This window comes from Pristis pectinata, chromosome 9 (genome assembly GCF_009764475.1).
Source record: "Pristis pectinata isolate sPriPec2 chromosome 9, sPriPec2.1.pri, whole genome shotgun sequence".
Lineage (NCBI taxonomy): Eukaryota > Metazoa > Chordata > Chondrichthyes > Rhinopristiformes > Pristidae > Pristis > Pristis pectinata.
In genome coordinates, this window is record NC_067413.1 from 2,225,047 (window position 1) to 2,243,415 (window position 18,369).

At 50.0% G+C, this 18,369-nt stretch overlaps 1 protein-coding gene across 3 annotated transcripts in view; it reads left to right on the forward strand.

The window, feature by feature from the left end:
- Positions 1–3,595: 3,595 nt before the first annotated feature.
- The window catches only part of rmc1 (regulator of MON1-CCZ1), a 51,111-nt gene continuing 36,337 nt past the window's right edge, over positions 3,596–18,369 (forward strand). For 2 of the 3 annotated variants that reach the window (XM_052022736.1, XM_052022738.1), the window contains exons 1-2: positions 3,596–3,770; positions 13,812–13,888. In XM_052022736.1, coding sequence (XP_051878696.1) covers positions 3,672–3,770; positions 13,812–13,888 — 176 coding nt within the window. In that variant the 5' untranslated portion in view covers positions 3,596–3,671. The remainder of the gene's footprint in view (positions 3,771–13,811; positions 13,889–18,369) is intronic. The other variant, XM_052022737.1, reaches the window with a different exon arrangement.

Below are 18,369 nucleotides of genomic sequence, written 5' to 3' on the forward strand. Positions count from 1 at the left end.
ATGTTATCAAAGACCCCACCTACCCCAGACGTTCTCTCTTCTCCCCACTCCTGTCGGGCGGGAGATACAAAAGCCTGAAAGCACATCCCACCAGGCTCAAGGACAGCTTCTATCCCACTGTTATAAGACTATTGAACGGTCCCCTAGTACGATAAGATGGACTCTTGACTTCACAATCTACCTCATTATGAGCTTGCATCTTATTGTCTGCCTGCACTGCACTTTCTCTGTAACTGTAACACTTTATTCTGCATTCTGTTATTGTTTTCCCTTGTACTACCTCAATGTACTGATGTGATGAAATGATCTGTATGGATGGCATGCAAAACAAAGTTTTTCACTGTCCCTCAGTACACGTGACAATAATAAACAATTTACCAAATTTTATACCCCAACCCCTTGCAGTAAGTGCTTGCATGTTTACTGCCGTGTCTCATGAACATTTCTGCATGCACATTGTGCCCCAGTACATTCTACTGATCACAGCCACGATTCAGATGATAGCATTACCACCCGTAGGTTCAACCCTCATTCCAAGGACTGAAGCACAAAGCTCTGTTAACATGAAAAACACGACGATGCTGGAGGAACTCAGCAGGCCTGGCAGCATCCGTGGAGAAAAGCAGGCGGCCAGCGTTTCGGGTCAGGACCCTTCAGGGGAAGTGACAGAAGAGTCCTGCCTGCTGTCTGGCCTGCTGAGTTCCTCCAGCATCATCGTGTTTTACATCTAGATTCCAGCATCTGCAGTCCTTTGTTTCTCTAGGTTAACATTCCCAGCGCAGGACAGTTGCAGGTTCTTTCAGATACAGCAAGTTTTGGCATTATTCTAATGAAGATCTGTAATCCTATCACAGTTGCATTGGTTAATCTTTATTCCCTCAATTAACATTTCGGAAAGAGATTTTCTTGTTATCACATTGTGCTTCATGGGAGCTGCCTCAGCCCACGTTGGTTGCCAGCCTTGGTAATTGGTTTTTTTATTGTCACATGTGCTGACATACAGTGAAAAGCTTTGTCTACATGCCATCCAGACAGATCATTCTTGGAATGATTTCATTTTAAAAGTACTTAATTGGCTGTAAAAATTAATAATGCTGGCCATTAATTGAACACTTTGCAAATCATAATAGTAAGAAATTAAACTTTTGGTACCAAGAAATGCCTTCTCTCAGTAATATCTGCCAACCACAGATATTTTCTATTCCTGCAAGATGTTTGCCCAGTTCTACTCACAGCACTGTGTGGGCACGTCTGTATTTGATTTAAGCTGTTGAACCCCTGCCTTGTCCATCAAGGTAATATTCTGTCACTTCCCCAGGTGTATTCTCTTGACAAAAGTGTGACATGGAAATTCTTCTTCAAGCATCCCTTCCCTTGGATTGAGGAAGAGTTTCCTGATGCAACTCCCCTCAGCTTCTTGGGTTTGGGAAAAAAACTGACATTGATGGAGAACGTTCAATGTAAAGTGGCCCAATGCATGTCACAGAAGTCATGGAGATACTCGTTCAGATACGCAGAATTGACCAAAGAGTTTTTTCCTGAAAAAGGAGAGAGGTAGTTTAGGGAGGGAATTCCGGAGCTTGAGCCCAAGCACTTGAAGGCACGGCTGCCAATGGTAGAGTAATGAGGGGTCTGAGTTAGAGTACAGATAACTCTGGACACCCCATGGCCTTTCCAGCATCTACAAGGCAAAAACCAGGGACCACTCTCGACTTGTCCGGATGAGTGCAGCTCAGACAACTCTCAGAAAGCTCAAAACCATTCAGAACAAAGCAGTTTGCTTTTTTCCGGGCTCCACCTTCCTCTGCTATCAGATTCAATTATCTTCAGCTCTTTGTCACTTCCACCTATCACCTCCCATTCCCACTCTCCCCTCCCTCATATGTCGATCAAACCCCTCACCTGAATCCACCCACCACCTGCTAGCTCTTGCTCCACTGTTTCTTCCATCTTTTTATATTCGCTTATCTCTGTTCTCTTTCAGTCCAGATGAAGGGTCTCGACCTGAAGTGTCACCTGTCCATCTCCCTCCACAGACGCTGTCTGACCGCTGAGTTCCTCCAGCCTTTTATGTATTGCTCCTGAAAACAATTTGCTTGACTGACGCCCCATTGACCACCCTGAACAATTCCTCCCACCACAACTCGTGCACGTAGTGGCTGCAGTGTGAATCATCTACAAAATGCACTGCAGATTCTTCTCCAATCTACTCCAACAAGATAAGGTGGATGTTCATAGTCTTTTCCCCAGGGTAGGGGAGTCTAAGACTGGAGGCACAGGTCTAAGGTGAGAGGTGAAAGATTTAAAAGGGACTTGAGAGGCAACTTCTTCACACACAGTGTGGTGGGGATGTGGAAGGAGCTGCCAGAGGAAATGGAGGAGGTACAGGAGCCTGGACCCACACTCAATGATTCAGGAACAGCTTCTTCCCCTCCGCCATCAGATTTCTGAAGGGCCCATGAACCCATGAACTCTACTTTGATAGTCCTTTTTTTGCACTATTTATTTATTTTGTAATTTATAGTAATTTTATGTCTTTGCACTGTACTGCTGCCGCAAAACAACAAATTTCACGACATATAAGTCAGTGATAATAAACCTGATTCTGATAGAGGTGGGTACATTTCTAATGTTTAAAATACATTTGGACAGGTACATGGATAGGAAAGGTTTAGAGGGAGATGGGCCAAACACAGGCAAGTGGGACTAGCTTCTGGGTCAGCATGGACGAGATGGGCCGAAGGGCAGTATAACTCTATGACTGCACCTCCCAAACCTGTGTCTACCACCAAGGGCAGTGTGTGCAGGGGAACGCCGCCTCCTGCAGCTTCCCCACCAAGTCACCATCCTGACTTGGAAATACATTGTCATTCCTTCAGCCTCATTGGGGCTAAAGCCCGGACCTGGCACCCCAGTGGGACCTCCTCCTCCAGGGAGACTGCAGTGGTCCAGATCCGATGCACGATAGAAAGCATCTTATCTGGATGTATCACGGCTTGGTACGGCAACTGCTCTGCCCAGGACCGCAAGAAGCTGCAGAGAGTTGTGGACACAGCCCAGCGCATCACGGACACCAGCCTCCCCTCCTTGGACTCTGTCTTTACCTCTCGTTGTCTTGGTGAAGCAGCCGGCATAATCAAAGACCCCACCCACCCGGGACATTCTCTCTTCTCTCCTCTTCCATCGGGTAGAAGATACAGGAGCCTGAGGGCACGTACCCCCAGGCTTAAGGACAGCTTCTACCCCACTGTGATAAGACTATTGAACGGTTCCCTTATACAATGAGATGGACTCTGACCTCACAATCTACCTTGTTGTGACCTTGCACCTTATTGCACTGCACTTTCTCTGTAGCTGCGACACTTTACTCTGTACTGTTATTGTTTTTACCTGTACTACATCAATGCACTCTGTACTAACCCAATATAACTGCACTGTGTAATGAATTGACCTGTACGATCGGTTTGTAAGACAAGTTTTTCACTGGACTTCAGTACAAGTGACAATAATAAACCAACACCAATACCAGAGTGCGCCTGCGCAGAGCAGAGCACGGCTGTCGTGGGCGCGCCTGCGCGGTGCCGACCGTTGGTACGGCGGGTGCGCCTGCGCGGTGCCGGCGGCCGGGGCGCCGGGTGCGCCTGCGCTCTGGCTGTGAGCGGCGGGCGAGGATGGCGCACGGCCATTGCCTGGAGCTGTGCGAGAGCGCGGTTCACTTCGAGAAGGTGTCGTCCGTCAACAACGTCTTCTTCGATGAAGCGAATAAACAGGTGAGAGGGTGGGGGGAGGTCCGGCCCCGACCCCGCCCCGCGCACCCGTCCCATCCCCCCACCCTCCTCATCACCCCCTCCCCCCACCCCCTCCCCCTCCCCCTCCCCTCATACCCTCCCCCTCCCCTCATACCCTCCTCATCCCCCACCCCCTCCCCCCTCCCCCTCCCCCCTCCCCCTCCCCTCATCCCCCTCCCAACCCCCTCCCCCTCCCCTCATCCCCCTCCCCTCCCCCTCCCCTCATCCCCCTCCCCTCATCCCCCTCCCCTCATCCCCCTCCCCCTCCCCTCATCCCCCTCCCCTCATCCCCCTCCCCCCTCATACCCTCCTCATCCCCCACCCCCTCCCCCTCCCCTCATCCCCCTCCCAACCCCCTCCCCCTCCCCTCATCCCCCTCCCAACCCCCTCCCCCTCCCCTCATCCCCCTCCCCTCATCCCCCTCCCCTCATCCCCCTCCCAACCCCCTCCCCCTCCCAACCCCCTCCCCCTCCCAACCCCCTCCCCCTCCCCTCATCCCCCTCCCCTCATCCCCCTCCCCTCATCCCCCTCCCCTCATCCCCCTCCCCTCATCCCCATCCCCACCCCTCATCCCCACCCCCTCCCCTCATACCCTCCTCATCCCCTCCCCCTCCCCTCATCCCCACCCCCTCATCCCCACCCCCTCCCCTCATACCCTCCTCATCCCCCACCCCCTCCCCCTCCCCTCATCCCCTCCCCCTCCCCCTCCCCTCATCCCCTCCCCCTCCCCCTCCCCTCATCCCCTCCCCCTCCCCTCATCCCCCTCCCCTCATCCCCTCCCCCCCTCATACCCTCCTCATCCCCCACCCCCACCCCCTCCCCTCATCCCCCTGCCCTTATCCCCACCCCCTCCCCCCATCCCCCTCCCCTCCCCCCATCCCCCTCCCCTCCCCTCATCCCCCTCCCCTCATCCCCCTCCCCTCATCCCCCTCCCCTCATCCCCCTCCCCTCATCCCCCTCCCCTCATCCCCTCCCCCCTCATCCCCTCCCCCCCATACCCTCCTCATCCCCCACCCCCTCCCCCTCCCCTCATCCCCCTCCCAACCCCCTCCCCCTCCCCTCATCCCCCTCCCCTCATCCCCCTCCCCCTCCCCTCATCCCCCTCCCCTTATCCCCACCCCCACCCCCTCCCCTCATCCCCCTCCCAACCCCCTCCCCTCATCCCCCTCCCAACCCCCTCCCCTCATCCCCATCCCCACCCCCTCCCCTCATCCCCACCCCCTCCCCTCATACCCTCCTCATCCCCCCACCCCTCCCCCTCCCCTCATCCCCACCCCCTCCCCTCATCCCCATCCCCACCCCCTCCCCTCCCCTCATCCCCACCCCCTCCCCTCATACCCTCCTCATCCCCCCACCCCCTCCCCCTCCCCTCATCCCCCCACCCCCTCCCCCTCCCCTCATCCCCCCACCCCCTCCCCTCCCCTCATCCCCACCCCCTCCCCTCCCCTCATCCCCTCCCCTTCCCCCCTCCCCTTCCCCCCTCCCCTTCCCCCCTCCCCCTCCCCTCCCCCTCCCCTCCCCCTCCCCTCCCCCTCCCCTCCCCCTCCCCCCTCCCCCTCCCCCCTCCCCTCCCCTCCCCCTCATCCCCCTCCCCTCCCCTCCCCCTCATCCCCCTCCCCCTCGCCTCGTCCCCCCCCTCTCGCCTCGTCCCCCTCATCCCCCCCCACCCCCTCCCCTCATCCCCATCCCCACCCCCTCCCCTCCCCTCATCCCCACCCCCTCCCCTCATACCCTCCTCATCCCCCCACCCCCTCCCCCTCCCCTCATCCCCCCACCCCCTCCCCCTCCCCTCATCCCCCCACCCCCTCCCCTCCCCTCATCCCCCCACCCCCTCCCCTCCCCTCCCCTCCCCTCCCTCATCCCCACCCCCTCCCCTCCCCTCATCCCCTCCCCTCATCCCCTCCCCTTCCCCCCTCCCCTTCCCCCCTCCCCTTCCCCCCTTCACCCCCTCCCCTTCACCCCCTCCCCTCACCCTCTCCCCCTCATCCCCTCCCCTCACCCTCTCCCCTCACCCCCTCCCCTCCCCTCCCCCCTCATCCCCCTCCCCCTCGCCTCGTCCCCCCCCCTCTCGCCTCGTCCCCCTCATCCCCCCCCACCCCTTCCCCTCATCCCCCCCCACCCCTTCCCCTCATCCCCCCCACCCCTTCCCCTCATCCCCCTCATCCCGCCCCCCTCCCCTCATCCCCTCCACCCCCTCCCCTCATCCCCTCCACCCCCTCCCCTCCCTTCACCCCCTCCCCTCCCTTCACCCCCTCCCCTCAACCCTCCACCCCCTCCACCCCCTCCCCTCAACCCTCCACCCCATCCCCTGAACCCCACCCCTGCCATCCAACCCCGCCCCTCCCCTCCCCCATCCCCACCCCCAGCCCCTCCCATCGCACCCTCCCTGCCCTGTCCCTCCCCCAAACCCTCCTGCACCCATTCCCCCACCCTCATCACCCGTCCCATCCCCCAAACCCTCCCCACTCCTGCACCCATCCTTCGCCCACCCCACCCCGGAACCCGTCCCTCCCCACCCAACCCCACCCCGAACCTGTCCCTCCCATCATCACCCATTGTCCACCTTCTGCCCTGACCCACCACTCCCCATCCTCCACCCCCGCACCCATCTCTCCCCTCCCCTCCCCTCCCCTCCCCTCCCCTTAATCACCTGTCCACTGCCTCAACCCCCATCTCTTCTCCCCTCCCCACCTGCCCCTCCCCTGTACCCATCCCTCCCCACCTGCCCCCCACACTTCCCTCCACACCCCCACTTCTCTCACTCTTTCAAATACCCAGACACCCCTCACTCTGCACTAAAAGAGATTGTCAGCCCATTGAGCTGCCCGGCACCAGGTTGTCTCCCTGGCTGATTACTCCTGAAAATGTAGATTTGACTGAAGTATTTCACACTGGACTGTCCTTGTGCAGTTGAATGGGTTCTCGATCATTGATGCAAGCAACCCACGTACTGCACTTTTTGAGGATATAAGGATTGAGCTATGTGTTAATCAGGTAATCCTTTTGAACCTGCTCACAAAGAGCAGGACAAATACAGTCAGTATACTCTCAATCATTGGCCAAGTGATGAAACCGCCATTGACAGTGCTATAAAGCTCACCACTGAGTTCCTCCAGCAGATTGTTTGTTGCTCCAGATTCCAGCATCTGCAGTCTCTTGTGTCTCCAAACAAACTGACCTACTGAGTTCCTCCAGCAACACACAAAAAGCTGGAGGAACTCAGCGGGTTGAGCAGCATCAATGGAGAGAAATGGGCAGTCGATGTTTCGGGTTGAGACCCTTCACAGGACCACTCAACACCAGATCTCATCACAGTCTTGGTCTGAAGACTGGACTGTACTCACTGGAGGACAGAAGAATGAGAGGGGACCTCATAGAAATATTTCGAATGTTGAAAAGAATGGACAGAGTAGATGTGGCTAAGCCGTTTCCCTTGGTGGGTGAGTCCAGGACTAGAGGGTACAGTCTTAGAATTAGAGGGTACTGGTTTAAAACAGAAATGAGGAGATAATTTCTTTAGCTAGAGGGTAGTGAATTTATGGAATTCTTTGCCACATACAGCTGTGGAGGCCCAATCATTGGGGGTGTTTAAGGAGGAGATTGATAGGTATCTAATTAGTCAGGGTATCAAGGGATATGGGGATAAGGCTGGAAATTGGGGCTGGCTAGGAATAGTTTAGTTCAGCTCATAGAGCAGACTTGATGCGCCGAATGGCCTACTCCTGCTCCTTTGTCTTGTGATCAAAGAGGTGAAGTGAGAGTGCATCAAGGCAGCATTTGAATGTGCTGTCAAGGTGCCCTGACGAAACTGAAGTCAATGGGCATCAAAGGCAAACACTCCAATGGCTGTAGCCAGAGCTCACACAAAGGTAGATGGTTGTGGGTGTTGATGGGTCATCCTGGGACAACATTCTGGGAGATATTCTGGGCACTGTTCCAGGTCCATTCAATTTCAGCTGCTTCATGAATGACCTCCATCCATCATCAGGTCAGAAGTAGGAATATCTGCTGATCATTGCATGATCTGCAGCTCCTCTGTAAGTGAAACAGCCCGTACCTGCTCGCAATGAGGCCTGGGTAACATTCAGTCATGGGTTGTTAAGCGGCCAATAACATTCGTATCACAACAATGCCAGGGCAATCACCGTCTCCAGCGGGAACCAGTCTAACTGCCTGCCTTTGACATTTAATGGCATTACCATCACTGAATCTCCCACCATCAATACCCAGGGGGCCACCAACCGAAATAACCAGAGAAACACTGTGGCAGCAAGAGCAGGTCAGAGTTGGGTAACCTGCAGTGAATGACTCAGTTCCAGTACCCTAAATCTCCAGTCAGGAGCATGATGGAACGCAGCCTCCCCAGGTTACGAACACGCAACTTGTATACATCCCATACATACGAACGAGCGTTTGGGGGACCGTTGGGATGGATTTACCGGCTGCAGGCACCTTCTGCCCTGTGGGAACCCACATGGCAGGCACGGTAGTGTAGCAATTAGCGTAATGCTATTACAGCGCCAGCAACCCGGGTTCAATGCTGGCCACTGTCTGTAAGGAGTTTGTACGTTCTCCCTGTGTCTGCGTGGGTTTCCTCTGGGTGCTCCGGTTTCCTCCCACACTCTAAAGATGTACAGGTTAGGAAGTTGTGGGCATGCTATGATGGCGACCCTTGTGGGCTGCCCCCAGAACACTCTACGCAAAGGTGCATTTCACTGTGTGTTTTGATGTACATAAATCTTATCTTAATATCATTGCATTTTCAGTATCAGATTTATTACCACTGTCTTATGATGTGGAATTTGTTGTTTTGCAGCAGTAGAACAATGCAAGACATAGAATTACTATAAATTACAAAATAAATAAATAGTGCAAAAAAAAGCAATGATGAGGTTTTCATGGGTTCATGGACCGTTCAGAAATCTGATGGCAGAGGTCAAGAAGCTGTTTCTAGAACATTGAGTGTGGGTCTTCAGGCTCCTGTACCTCCTCCCTGATGGTAGTAATGAGAAGAGGGCATGTCCCGGATGGTGAGGGTCCTCAGTGATGGATGCTGCCTTCTTGAGGCGCTGCCTTCTTGAGGCACCGCCTCTTGAAGATGTCCTCGATGGTGGGGAGGTTTGTGCTTGTGATGGAGCTGGCTGAGTTTACAACCCTCTGCAGCCTCCTTCGATCCTGTGCATTGGAGCCTCCATACCAGGCGGTGATGCAACCAGTCAGACTGCTCTCAACAGTACATATGTAGAAATTTGCAGGAGTCTTTGGTGACGTACCAAATCTCCTCAAACTCGTAACGAAGTAGAGCCACTGGCTTGTTTTCCTTTGTGATTGCATCTGATCCTCCGAGATGTTGATGCCCAGGAACTTAAAGCTGCTCACCCTTTCCACCGCTGACTCCTCAATGAGGACTTGTTGAGACTCAGTGGGGATGTCTGGCTGAGCGATTAGAACATGAGGAATAGCTGGTGGGCTGGAGAGGACCCCTTCCCTCAGGTGGGGCGGGGTAAGGAGCCCTGGATAAAGTGGGTGTTAAAACCTGTTTCAGACAGTCAGGGATGAAGCCAGGAAGCCAGGGATTTGATTGAGAGGAAAGATGAGAGTAAATTTACAAGGAAAAGGATTAAAGCTTTTATAGGAATGTAAAAATAAAAGATTAGTGTGGACAAATGTAAGATAACATATCTTTATTAGTCACATGTATATCAAAACACACAGTGAAATACATCTTTTTGTGTAGTGTTCTGGGGGCAGCCCGCAAGTGTCGCCACGCTTCCGGCGCCAACATAGCACGCCCACAACTTCCTAACCCGTATATCTTTGGAATGTGGGAGGAAACCGGAGCACCCGGAGGAAACCCACGCAGATACGGGGAGAACGTACAAACTCCTTACAGACAGCAGCCGGATTTGAACCCGGGTCGCTGGCACTGTAAAGCGTTACGCTAACCACTATACTACCGTGCCTGCCCTTCTACACTAGGTCCCTTCTAGTCAGAAATGTGACAATTTATAATGGGGAACAAAGAGTCAGCAGTGCATTTAAAAAATATTTTGGTTCTTCACAGAAGAGACCACAGAGAACTTCCTGGAAATGCCAGGGAACTAAGAATTTAATGAAAAGGAGGAATTAAAGGAAAATAGTATGTTTTTAAAAAATGCATATTTGGAAACTGGGGGTGGTTATGAAAAGGTGGAAATATTAGTTATAACCTTCTGAAATTCTATAGATTATAGAGTCACAGAACAATACAGCACGGATACAGGCCCTTCGGCCCCACCAGTCCATGCCAACCACGGTGCCCACCCAGCTACTCCCAATTTCCGCATTCAGCCCATATCCCTCCAAGCCCTGCCCCTCCATGTACCTATCCAAGTGCTTCTTAAATGATACTGTTGTACCTGCCTCACCCACTTCCTTGGGCAGATCGTTCCATATACTCACCACCCTCTGTGTGAAAAAGTTGCCCCTCAGGTCCCTTTTAAATCTTTCCCCTCTCACCCTAAACCTATGCCCTCCAGTTTTGGACTCCCCTACCCTGGGGAAAAGACTGTTACCATCCACCTTATCTGTGCCTCTCATAATTTTAAACACTTCTCTGTCACCCGTCATTCTCGTACTTTCCAAGGAACAAAGACCTAGCCTGGCCAATCTCTCCCTATAACTCAGGCCCTCGAGTCCGGCAATGTTCTCATAAATCTTTTCTGCACTCTTTCCTGTTTAATCATGTCTTTTCTATAACAGGGTGGGTTGGTTTACAAATTATGGATTGGTTCCTGTAGATTGGAGGATGACAAATGTAACCTCACTGTTTTAAAAAAAAACAAGGGGAGGGGAAAAGGGAAACTACAGAACTGTACGGGGAAAATGCCAGCGTCTCTTGTAAAAGATGTGAAAACTGGATGCTTATCAGAATCAGATTTATTATCACTGACTTAGATGGTGCGAAATGTATGGTTTTGTGCAGACATAAAATTACTATAAATTACATAAATAAATATAGTGCAAAATACACGGAATAACGAGGTAGTGTTCATGGATTCATGCACCGTTCAGAAATCTGATGGCAGAGGGGAAGAAGCTGTTTCTGAATCGCTGAGTGTGGGTCTCAATAAACTTAAACTTTGGGATTAGACAAAGTCAGCACAGATTTATGCAAGGAAAAAGTGTCTGACAAACCTACAGGAGTTTTTTTTGGGGGATGTAATTGGTAGAGTAGATAAAGGAGAACCATGGAGTTGTGGATTTTCAGAAGGACTTTGATAAAGTCCCACCTAAGGTTTACGTTCAAAGTTGAGTTTATTGTCATATGCACAGCTACAGTACATGTGTGCACAGGTGCAATGAAAAATTTGCTTGCAACAGCATCACAGGCACATGGCATCACGTAGCATTCTAAGTTAGTGTGTGTATGTAATATATTGGCATGGATTGAAAATTGGTTGGTGGAGAGGAACCAGAGATGTGAAATAACTGGGACGTTATCAGGGTGGCAGATGCTGATGGTGGGGTACTGCAGGAATCTGTACTGGGGCCATTCAAGATGCACATCAATGATTTGGATCAGGGAATATTGGAAGGTTTACTGATGACATGAAACTGGATGAAATTGTGAGGAGGATGCACAGAGGCTTCAACACAAGTTGAGTGTGTGAGCAATCCCTTGGCAGATGTAAAAAGGTGAAGTTATCCACCTTGGTAGGAAAAACAAAAACCAGAGTGTTATTTAAATAGTGATAGATTGGGAATTATTGATCTACAAATGTTACAGCTGTATAAAACTTTGGTTAGGCCACATTTGGAGTTTTGTGTGCAGTTCTGGTGACTACATTACGGGAAGGATGTGGAGGCTTTGGAGTGGGTGCAGAAGAGGTTCACCAGGAGTCCTGATAAAGGGTCTCAACCTGAAATGTTGACTATCCGTTTCCCTCCACAGATGCTGCCTGATCCGCTGAGTTCCTCCAGTGCTTTGTGTGTTGCTCCAGATTTCAGCACCTGTAGTCTCTCGTGCCTCCAGGATGCTGCCTGGATTAGAGAGTATTAGTGATAAGGAGAGGTTGAACAAACTTGGGTTGTTTTCTCTGGAGCGTCAGAGGCTGAGGGGCAACCTGGTAGAAGTTTATAAGATTATGAGAGGCATAAATTGGGTAGATAGAGTCTTTTTCCTAGGGTGGAAATATTCATATACTAGAGGGCATAGCTTTAAGGTGAGAGGAGAAGTCTTAAGGAGATTTGCGTGGTAAGTTCTTTCACACAGAGAGTGGTGGGTGCCTGGAATGCACTGCCAGGGGAAGTGGTGGAAGCAGATATGATAGTAACATTTAAGAGGCATTTAGACAGACACGAACAGGCAGGGAATGGAGGGGTATAGACTATATGCAAGAAGATGTGCAATTTAATGTGGCATCATGGTTGGCACAGGCATGGTGGGCTGAATGGTCTGTTCCTGTTCTGCACTGTTCTATGTATGTTCTAAAGGGATCTGGGTCCTTGAAAGCAGATGTGCAAGTGCAGCAAGCAGTTATGAAGGTAAATAGTATGTTGTCCTTCATAGTGAGAGGTTTTCAATGCAGGAGCAAGGATACTTGCTGCAATTAGGGCCTTAGTGAGATGACACCTGGGGTATTGTGGACAGTTCAGTCTCTTTACCTAAGGAAGGATGCACTTGTTACAGAGGAAGTGCAGCAAAGGTTCACCCGACTGATTGTAAGGGCTGGCAGGTCTATTGTATGAAGGGGTACATGGGTCAACTGTCTTTATGCTCTAGAGTTCAGGAAAATGAGGGGGGAATCTCCCCAAAACACATGGAGTTCCAACAGTGCTAGACAGATTGGAAGTGGGGAGAATTTTTCCCCCAATGTGGGGTCTATATTTTTAGGGTACAGACAAGATGAGGAGAAATGTCTTCACTTGCAGGGTGATGAACCTGTGGAATTCTCAGCACAGAAGATGAAGATCATTTCACCGCCCTGCTCTCGTCAATCCTCTTGGTCACCTCTTCAAATAAAAACACAGTTGAATTTGTGAGACATGAGTTCCTATGCACAAAGCCATGCTGACCATCCCTAATCAGGCCTTTCCTTTCCACATTCAAATAAATCCTGTCTCTCAGAATCTCTTCCAGTAACTTTCCCACCACTGATGTCAGGCTTACCGGTCTGTAGGTCCCTAGTGGTGCTGTCCTTTGACTGAGGCAATGAAGCATCTTTCCTCCTAAATGAACATAAATTATACCTTAGCTCCATCCACCATGCTAGCTGGGATCTCCCAGTGGCCAGCCATTTTAATTCCACTTCCCATTCCCACACCAACATGTCTGTCCATGGCCTCCTCTACTGCCAAGTTGAGGCTAGACACTGATTAGAGGAAGACCACCTCATATTCCTCCTTGGGAGTCTCCAACCTGATGGCATGAACATCGATTTCTCTAACTTCTGGTAACCCCTCCCCTCTGTCCCCCTTTTTCTTTCCTTATCCCACCGGCCCCCATCACCCCATCTCTTTCCGCTCTCTCTCCCGCCCCCTCCATCTACCCATCACTCACACCTTCCTCCCCCACTGGTTCCCCTCCTCACCTTCCCTTTATTCCATGTCCACTGTCCTATCAGATTCCATCTTCTTCAGCCCTTTGTCACTTCCACCTATCACCTCTCAGCTTCTTACATCCTTCCCACTCTTCCCCCCCTCCCCCATCACCTGGATCCACCTATCATCCACCAGCTCTCGCTCCACCCCTTCCCTCCACCCTTTTATTACTGACCATCTCCCCTCTTTCCAGTCCTGATGAAGGGTCTCAACCCGAAATGTCACCTGTCCATTTCCCTACCTGACCCGCTGAGTTCCTCCAGTGCTTTTTGTGTCGCTCTATAAATTATCCCTGGACCACTTTTGGAAAAAGAAAAGGGAGGGGAGAGGGGGAGTTAACCTGGTGTGCTGGTCAATATTTAGTCCTTAATCAACATCATGAAAATGATATGTCACTTCACCTGGCTGGACAGTAGACCTTCTTCCATTTTGTGTTCACAGGTGTTTGCTGTTCGCTCTGGGGGTGCTACAGGCGTGGTGGTTAAAGGCCTGGATGACAAAGCCAGCATCTCTTTCAGGTAAAGCATGATGCAGAGACAGTTAAACACACACATGCTGAAACCATGCAGTGCAGATTGAAAGATCATATAATCAATGTATTCCTCTTGCCTAAAAAAATGGATCTCAAAAAGATGATTCTCCATGACTGAAAAGAGTAGTGTTTTGCAAAACAGCATTGGTTATAATAATGAGGCAGGAACACCTTGCGTGTATTCCTCTATTTATAATTGTTCATTTTATGAATTCTCATTATAACACCATTGACTCTTTGGGGTATCTGCCTTTGATTTACAAAGATGTATTTTGCTGTAACAATTAGCAGGATACTCTGCCCATAGCATTACATGGTGCCAAATGTCCATAATTCATTTCACATTTGAGATATCTCACTTTTAGAATGGTTTTCCAGGAATATAACCCTTTTGTAAGTCGAGGAATGACTGTATAGATTCACTTGATATTGTGGACCTTGAGAGTAACCAAACACTGTTTCGTAATTAATTGTCTTCCTTTTTTTTTACATACACATTAGGATGATTAGTTTAGTTGTAATCTGTTTTAGCCAGGTTTTATTTTGAGCTTTTAGGGAAATGCTGCACTTGGTAGATTCTTGAAGCGAATGGGCACAGGACAGATAAGGGGTCTCGGACACAGAACCTGGTGAAGTGGTTCTCTTCCCTCACAAAAGTAGTTGCCCACATTTTGTAGAGAGGGAGGAACACTGTCGAACGACTTTAAGGAAGTTGAAGGTTAGGGAAGATGGTGGGTGTAAGAACAAAGGGGAAATTGTGTTGGTTTGGAGGGCAGAAGTGATTGAGTATCTGAAGGATGAAGGTGCAAGGCTGGAGGAAGTGCCAGAGAGTCAAGGAGGGAAACAAGAGTTGGAGCTGTTAATGGCAGCAGCACATTCAGAGTGGGACCTGCTGCCCAAAATACATCGGATTATAGAACACAGAACACTACAGCACAGTACAGGCCCTTGAGCTCACAATGTTGTGCCGACATTTTATCCTGCTCTAAGATCTATTTAACCCTCCCCTCCCACAGAGTCCTCCATTTCTCTATCATTCATGTGTCTATCCAAGAGTCTCTTAAATGTCCCTAATTTATCTGCCCCACAACCTCTGCCAGCAGTGCATTCCACGCACCCACCACTCTCTGTAAAAAAAAAACTTACCCCTGACATCCCCCTTATACCTTCCTCCAATCAGCTTAAAATTATGTCCCCTCATGGTAGCCATTGTCGCCCTGGGAAAAAATCTCTGACTGCTCACTCGATCGCTGCCTCTTATCATCTTGTACACCTCTATCAAGTCACCTCTCATCTTCCTTCTCTCCAAAGAGTAAAGCCCTAGCTTGCTCAACCTTTCATCATAAGACATGCTCTTCAATCCAGGCAGCATCCTGGTAAATCTCCTCTGCACCCTCCCTAAAGCTTCCACATCCTTCCTATAATGAGGCGACCAGAACTGAACACAATACTCCCAAGTGTGGTCTAACCAGAGTTCTGTAGAGCTGCAACATTACCTTGAGGCTCTTGAACTCAATTCCCTGACTAATGGCCAACATACCATATGCCTTCTTAACAACCCTATCGACCTGTGCGGCAACTTTGAGGGATCAATGGATGTGGACACCAAGATCTTTCTGTTCCTCCACACTGTTAAGAGTCCTGCCATTAACTGTGTATTCTGCCTTCAAATTCAATCTTCTGAAGTGTATCACTTCACACTTTTCCGGGTTGAACTCCATCTGCCACTTCTCAGCCTAGCTCTGCATCCTATCAATGTCCTGTTGTAATCTACAGCAACTTCTACACTATCCACAACATCACCAACCTGCATGTCATCAACAAACTTACTAACCCACCCTTCCACATCCTCATCCAAGTCATTTATAAAAATCACAAAGAGCAGGGGTCCCAGAACAGATCCCTGCGGAACATCACTGGTCACCGACCTCCAGGCAGAATACACTCCATCTACCATCACCCTCTGTCTTCTATGGGCGAGCCAATTCTGAAGCTACACGGCCAGGTTTCCCTGGATCCCATGCCTCCTGACTTTCTGAATGAACCTTCCATGAGGAACCTTATCAAACGCCTTACTAAAATCCATGAACACCACATCCACTGCTCTACCTTCATCAATGTGCTTTGTCACATCCTCAAAGAATTCAATCAGGCTCGTGAGGCACGACCTGCCCCTCACAAAGGCATGCTGACTGTCCCTTATCAGCCTATGCTTCTCTAAATGCCCATAAATCCTGTTCCTAAGAATCTTCTCCAGTAATTTCCCCACCACTGAAGTAAGACTCATTGGTCTGTAATTCCCGGGGTTATCCCTACTCCCTTTCTTGAACAAAGGAACAGCGTTTCCCACCCTCCAATCATCTGGCACTACTCCCGTGGCCAGTGAGGACTCAAAGATCGTCGCCAATGGTGCAGCAATCTCTTCCCTAGCTTCCCGTAATAACCTTGGATGTATCCCATCCAGCCCCGGTGACTTATCTATCCTAATGTTTTTCAATAGTTCCACCCATCCTTCTTCCTCACGTCGACATGCCCTAGCATATCAGCCTGTCGTACGCCATCCTCACAAATGTCAAGGTCGCTCTCTCTGGTGGATACTGAAGCAAAGTATTCATTAAGGACCTCCCCTACCTCTTCCGACTCCAGGCACATGTTTCCCTTTTTATCCCTGATCGTTCCTACCCTCACTGTAGTCATCCTCCTATTCTTCACATATGTGTAGAGCGCCTTGGGGTTTTCCTTAATCCTACTCGCCAAGGACTTCTCACGCCCCTTTCTAGCTCTCCTAAGTCCATTCTTAAGCTCCCTCCAGGCTACCTTGTAACTCTGCAGAGCCCTGTCTGATCCATGCTTTCTAAACCTCAGGTAAGCTGCTTTCTAAACCTCAGGTAAGCTTCTTTCTTGCTCTTGACAAGATATTCTACATCTCGTGTCAACCACAGTTCCTTCACTCTACCATCCTTACCCTGCCTCAATGGGACAAACCTATCCAGAACCCCATGCAAGTATTCCTTAAATAACCTCCACATTTATGCTGTGTACTTCCCCAAGAACATCTGTTCCCAATTTACGCTCCTAAGTTCCTGCCTAATAGCATCATAATTCCCCCTCCCCCAGTTAAATACTTTCCTATATGGCTGCTCCTATCCCTTTCCAAGGCTATGGTAAAGGTGAAGGAGTTATGGTCTGCACCCTGTGTAAAGGGGATGCAGCTGAGAATGTGTTAGTTGAAAATAGCATTTCATCCTCCACAGCTCCTGTATGTGCAAAGATAGGACCTAGTGGTATAGGATAGAAACCTAGTGGTTCCGGATTGTGGTGGTGCATTACAGCTGGGCTCTGTGTTGGCTGACATGTAACGATAGAGATATTTAGCATCATTCTTTTGGAACCTTCATTTCACTTCTTGCTTCGAGCTATGAATAAAAAGGAGAAACGGTCTTGTTCTGATTCTTAAAAAAAGTCCCTGTAATCTTTGTGAAAACGTAGATTATATTGGAATGTATCTCTTACTACAGAGAAATGACATAAATGACAAAGCAATAGTTTGCTCTGCTGATTACTTTCAGGAGTAATTGTACCAGTGGTTATCTTAGAATACAAATGTAGCATTTGTATCAGGCTCAACGTGGGTGATTCATGGAAGTGATTATTGGTTACAATTTGACAGCAAGCTACTTAAGGAAATGCTAGGAAAATGGCTAGAAACTTGGTTAAAGAAGTTGGTTTTGAGTTGCAGGCATTTGAGGGATAATAATTAGCAAGGCTGTTGGTAAAGCGTATTGGGGAATGGGATGATGAGATTCCCCTAAAGTGAGCTGCAAGAACTTCTTCAGCTGAATGGCTTTCAGTGCAGGGACAGTGGAGATCTTGAGTTTACAGAGAGTAGCACAGGGGAGGTTGACAAGGAGTCCAGTAGATAAAGCTAGTCTGAAAATAACAAAGGCAGGATGAGCAAAGGAGCTTGGTCAGAGCAAAGGCAGGTGGTGTTGGAACTGGAGGTGGGGTGCCTTGGCCATGTAGCAAATATGTGTTCGGAATCTGAGGTCCTGGTCAAATAGGATGACCCAGTGTGAACAGTTGGTTCAGTCTCCGGCATTGGGCTATCAGGAGGATAGAGGTGTGGGTAGGAAGCAGACTCTGTGGTGTGGGCAGCCACAGACTTGCACAACAAGATCCCTCTGTACGTAAATACTCCCAAGGGTCCTGCCATTTACTGCATACTTTTCTCTCGCATTTAACCTCCCAAAGTGCAACACCTCGTACTTGACCAGATTAAACTCCATCTGCTATTTCTCTGTCCAGAATTCCAACTGATCTCTATCCTGCTGAATCCTTTAACAACCTTCCTGACTATCCACACCTCCACCAATTTTTGTATCATCTGCAAAACTACTAATCAGACCACTTATATTTTCATCCAGATCATATATATATATCGCAAACAACAGAGGTCCCAGCACTGAT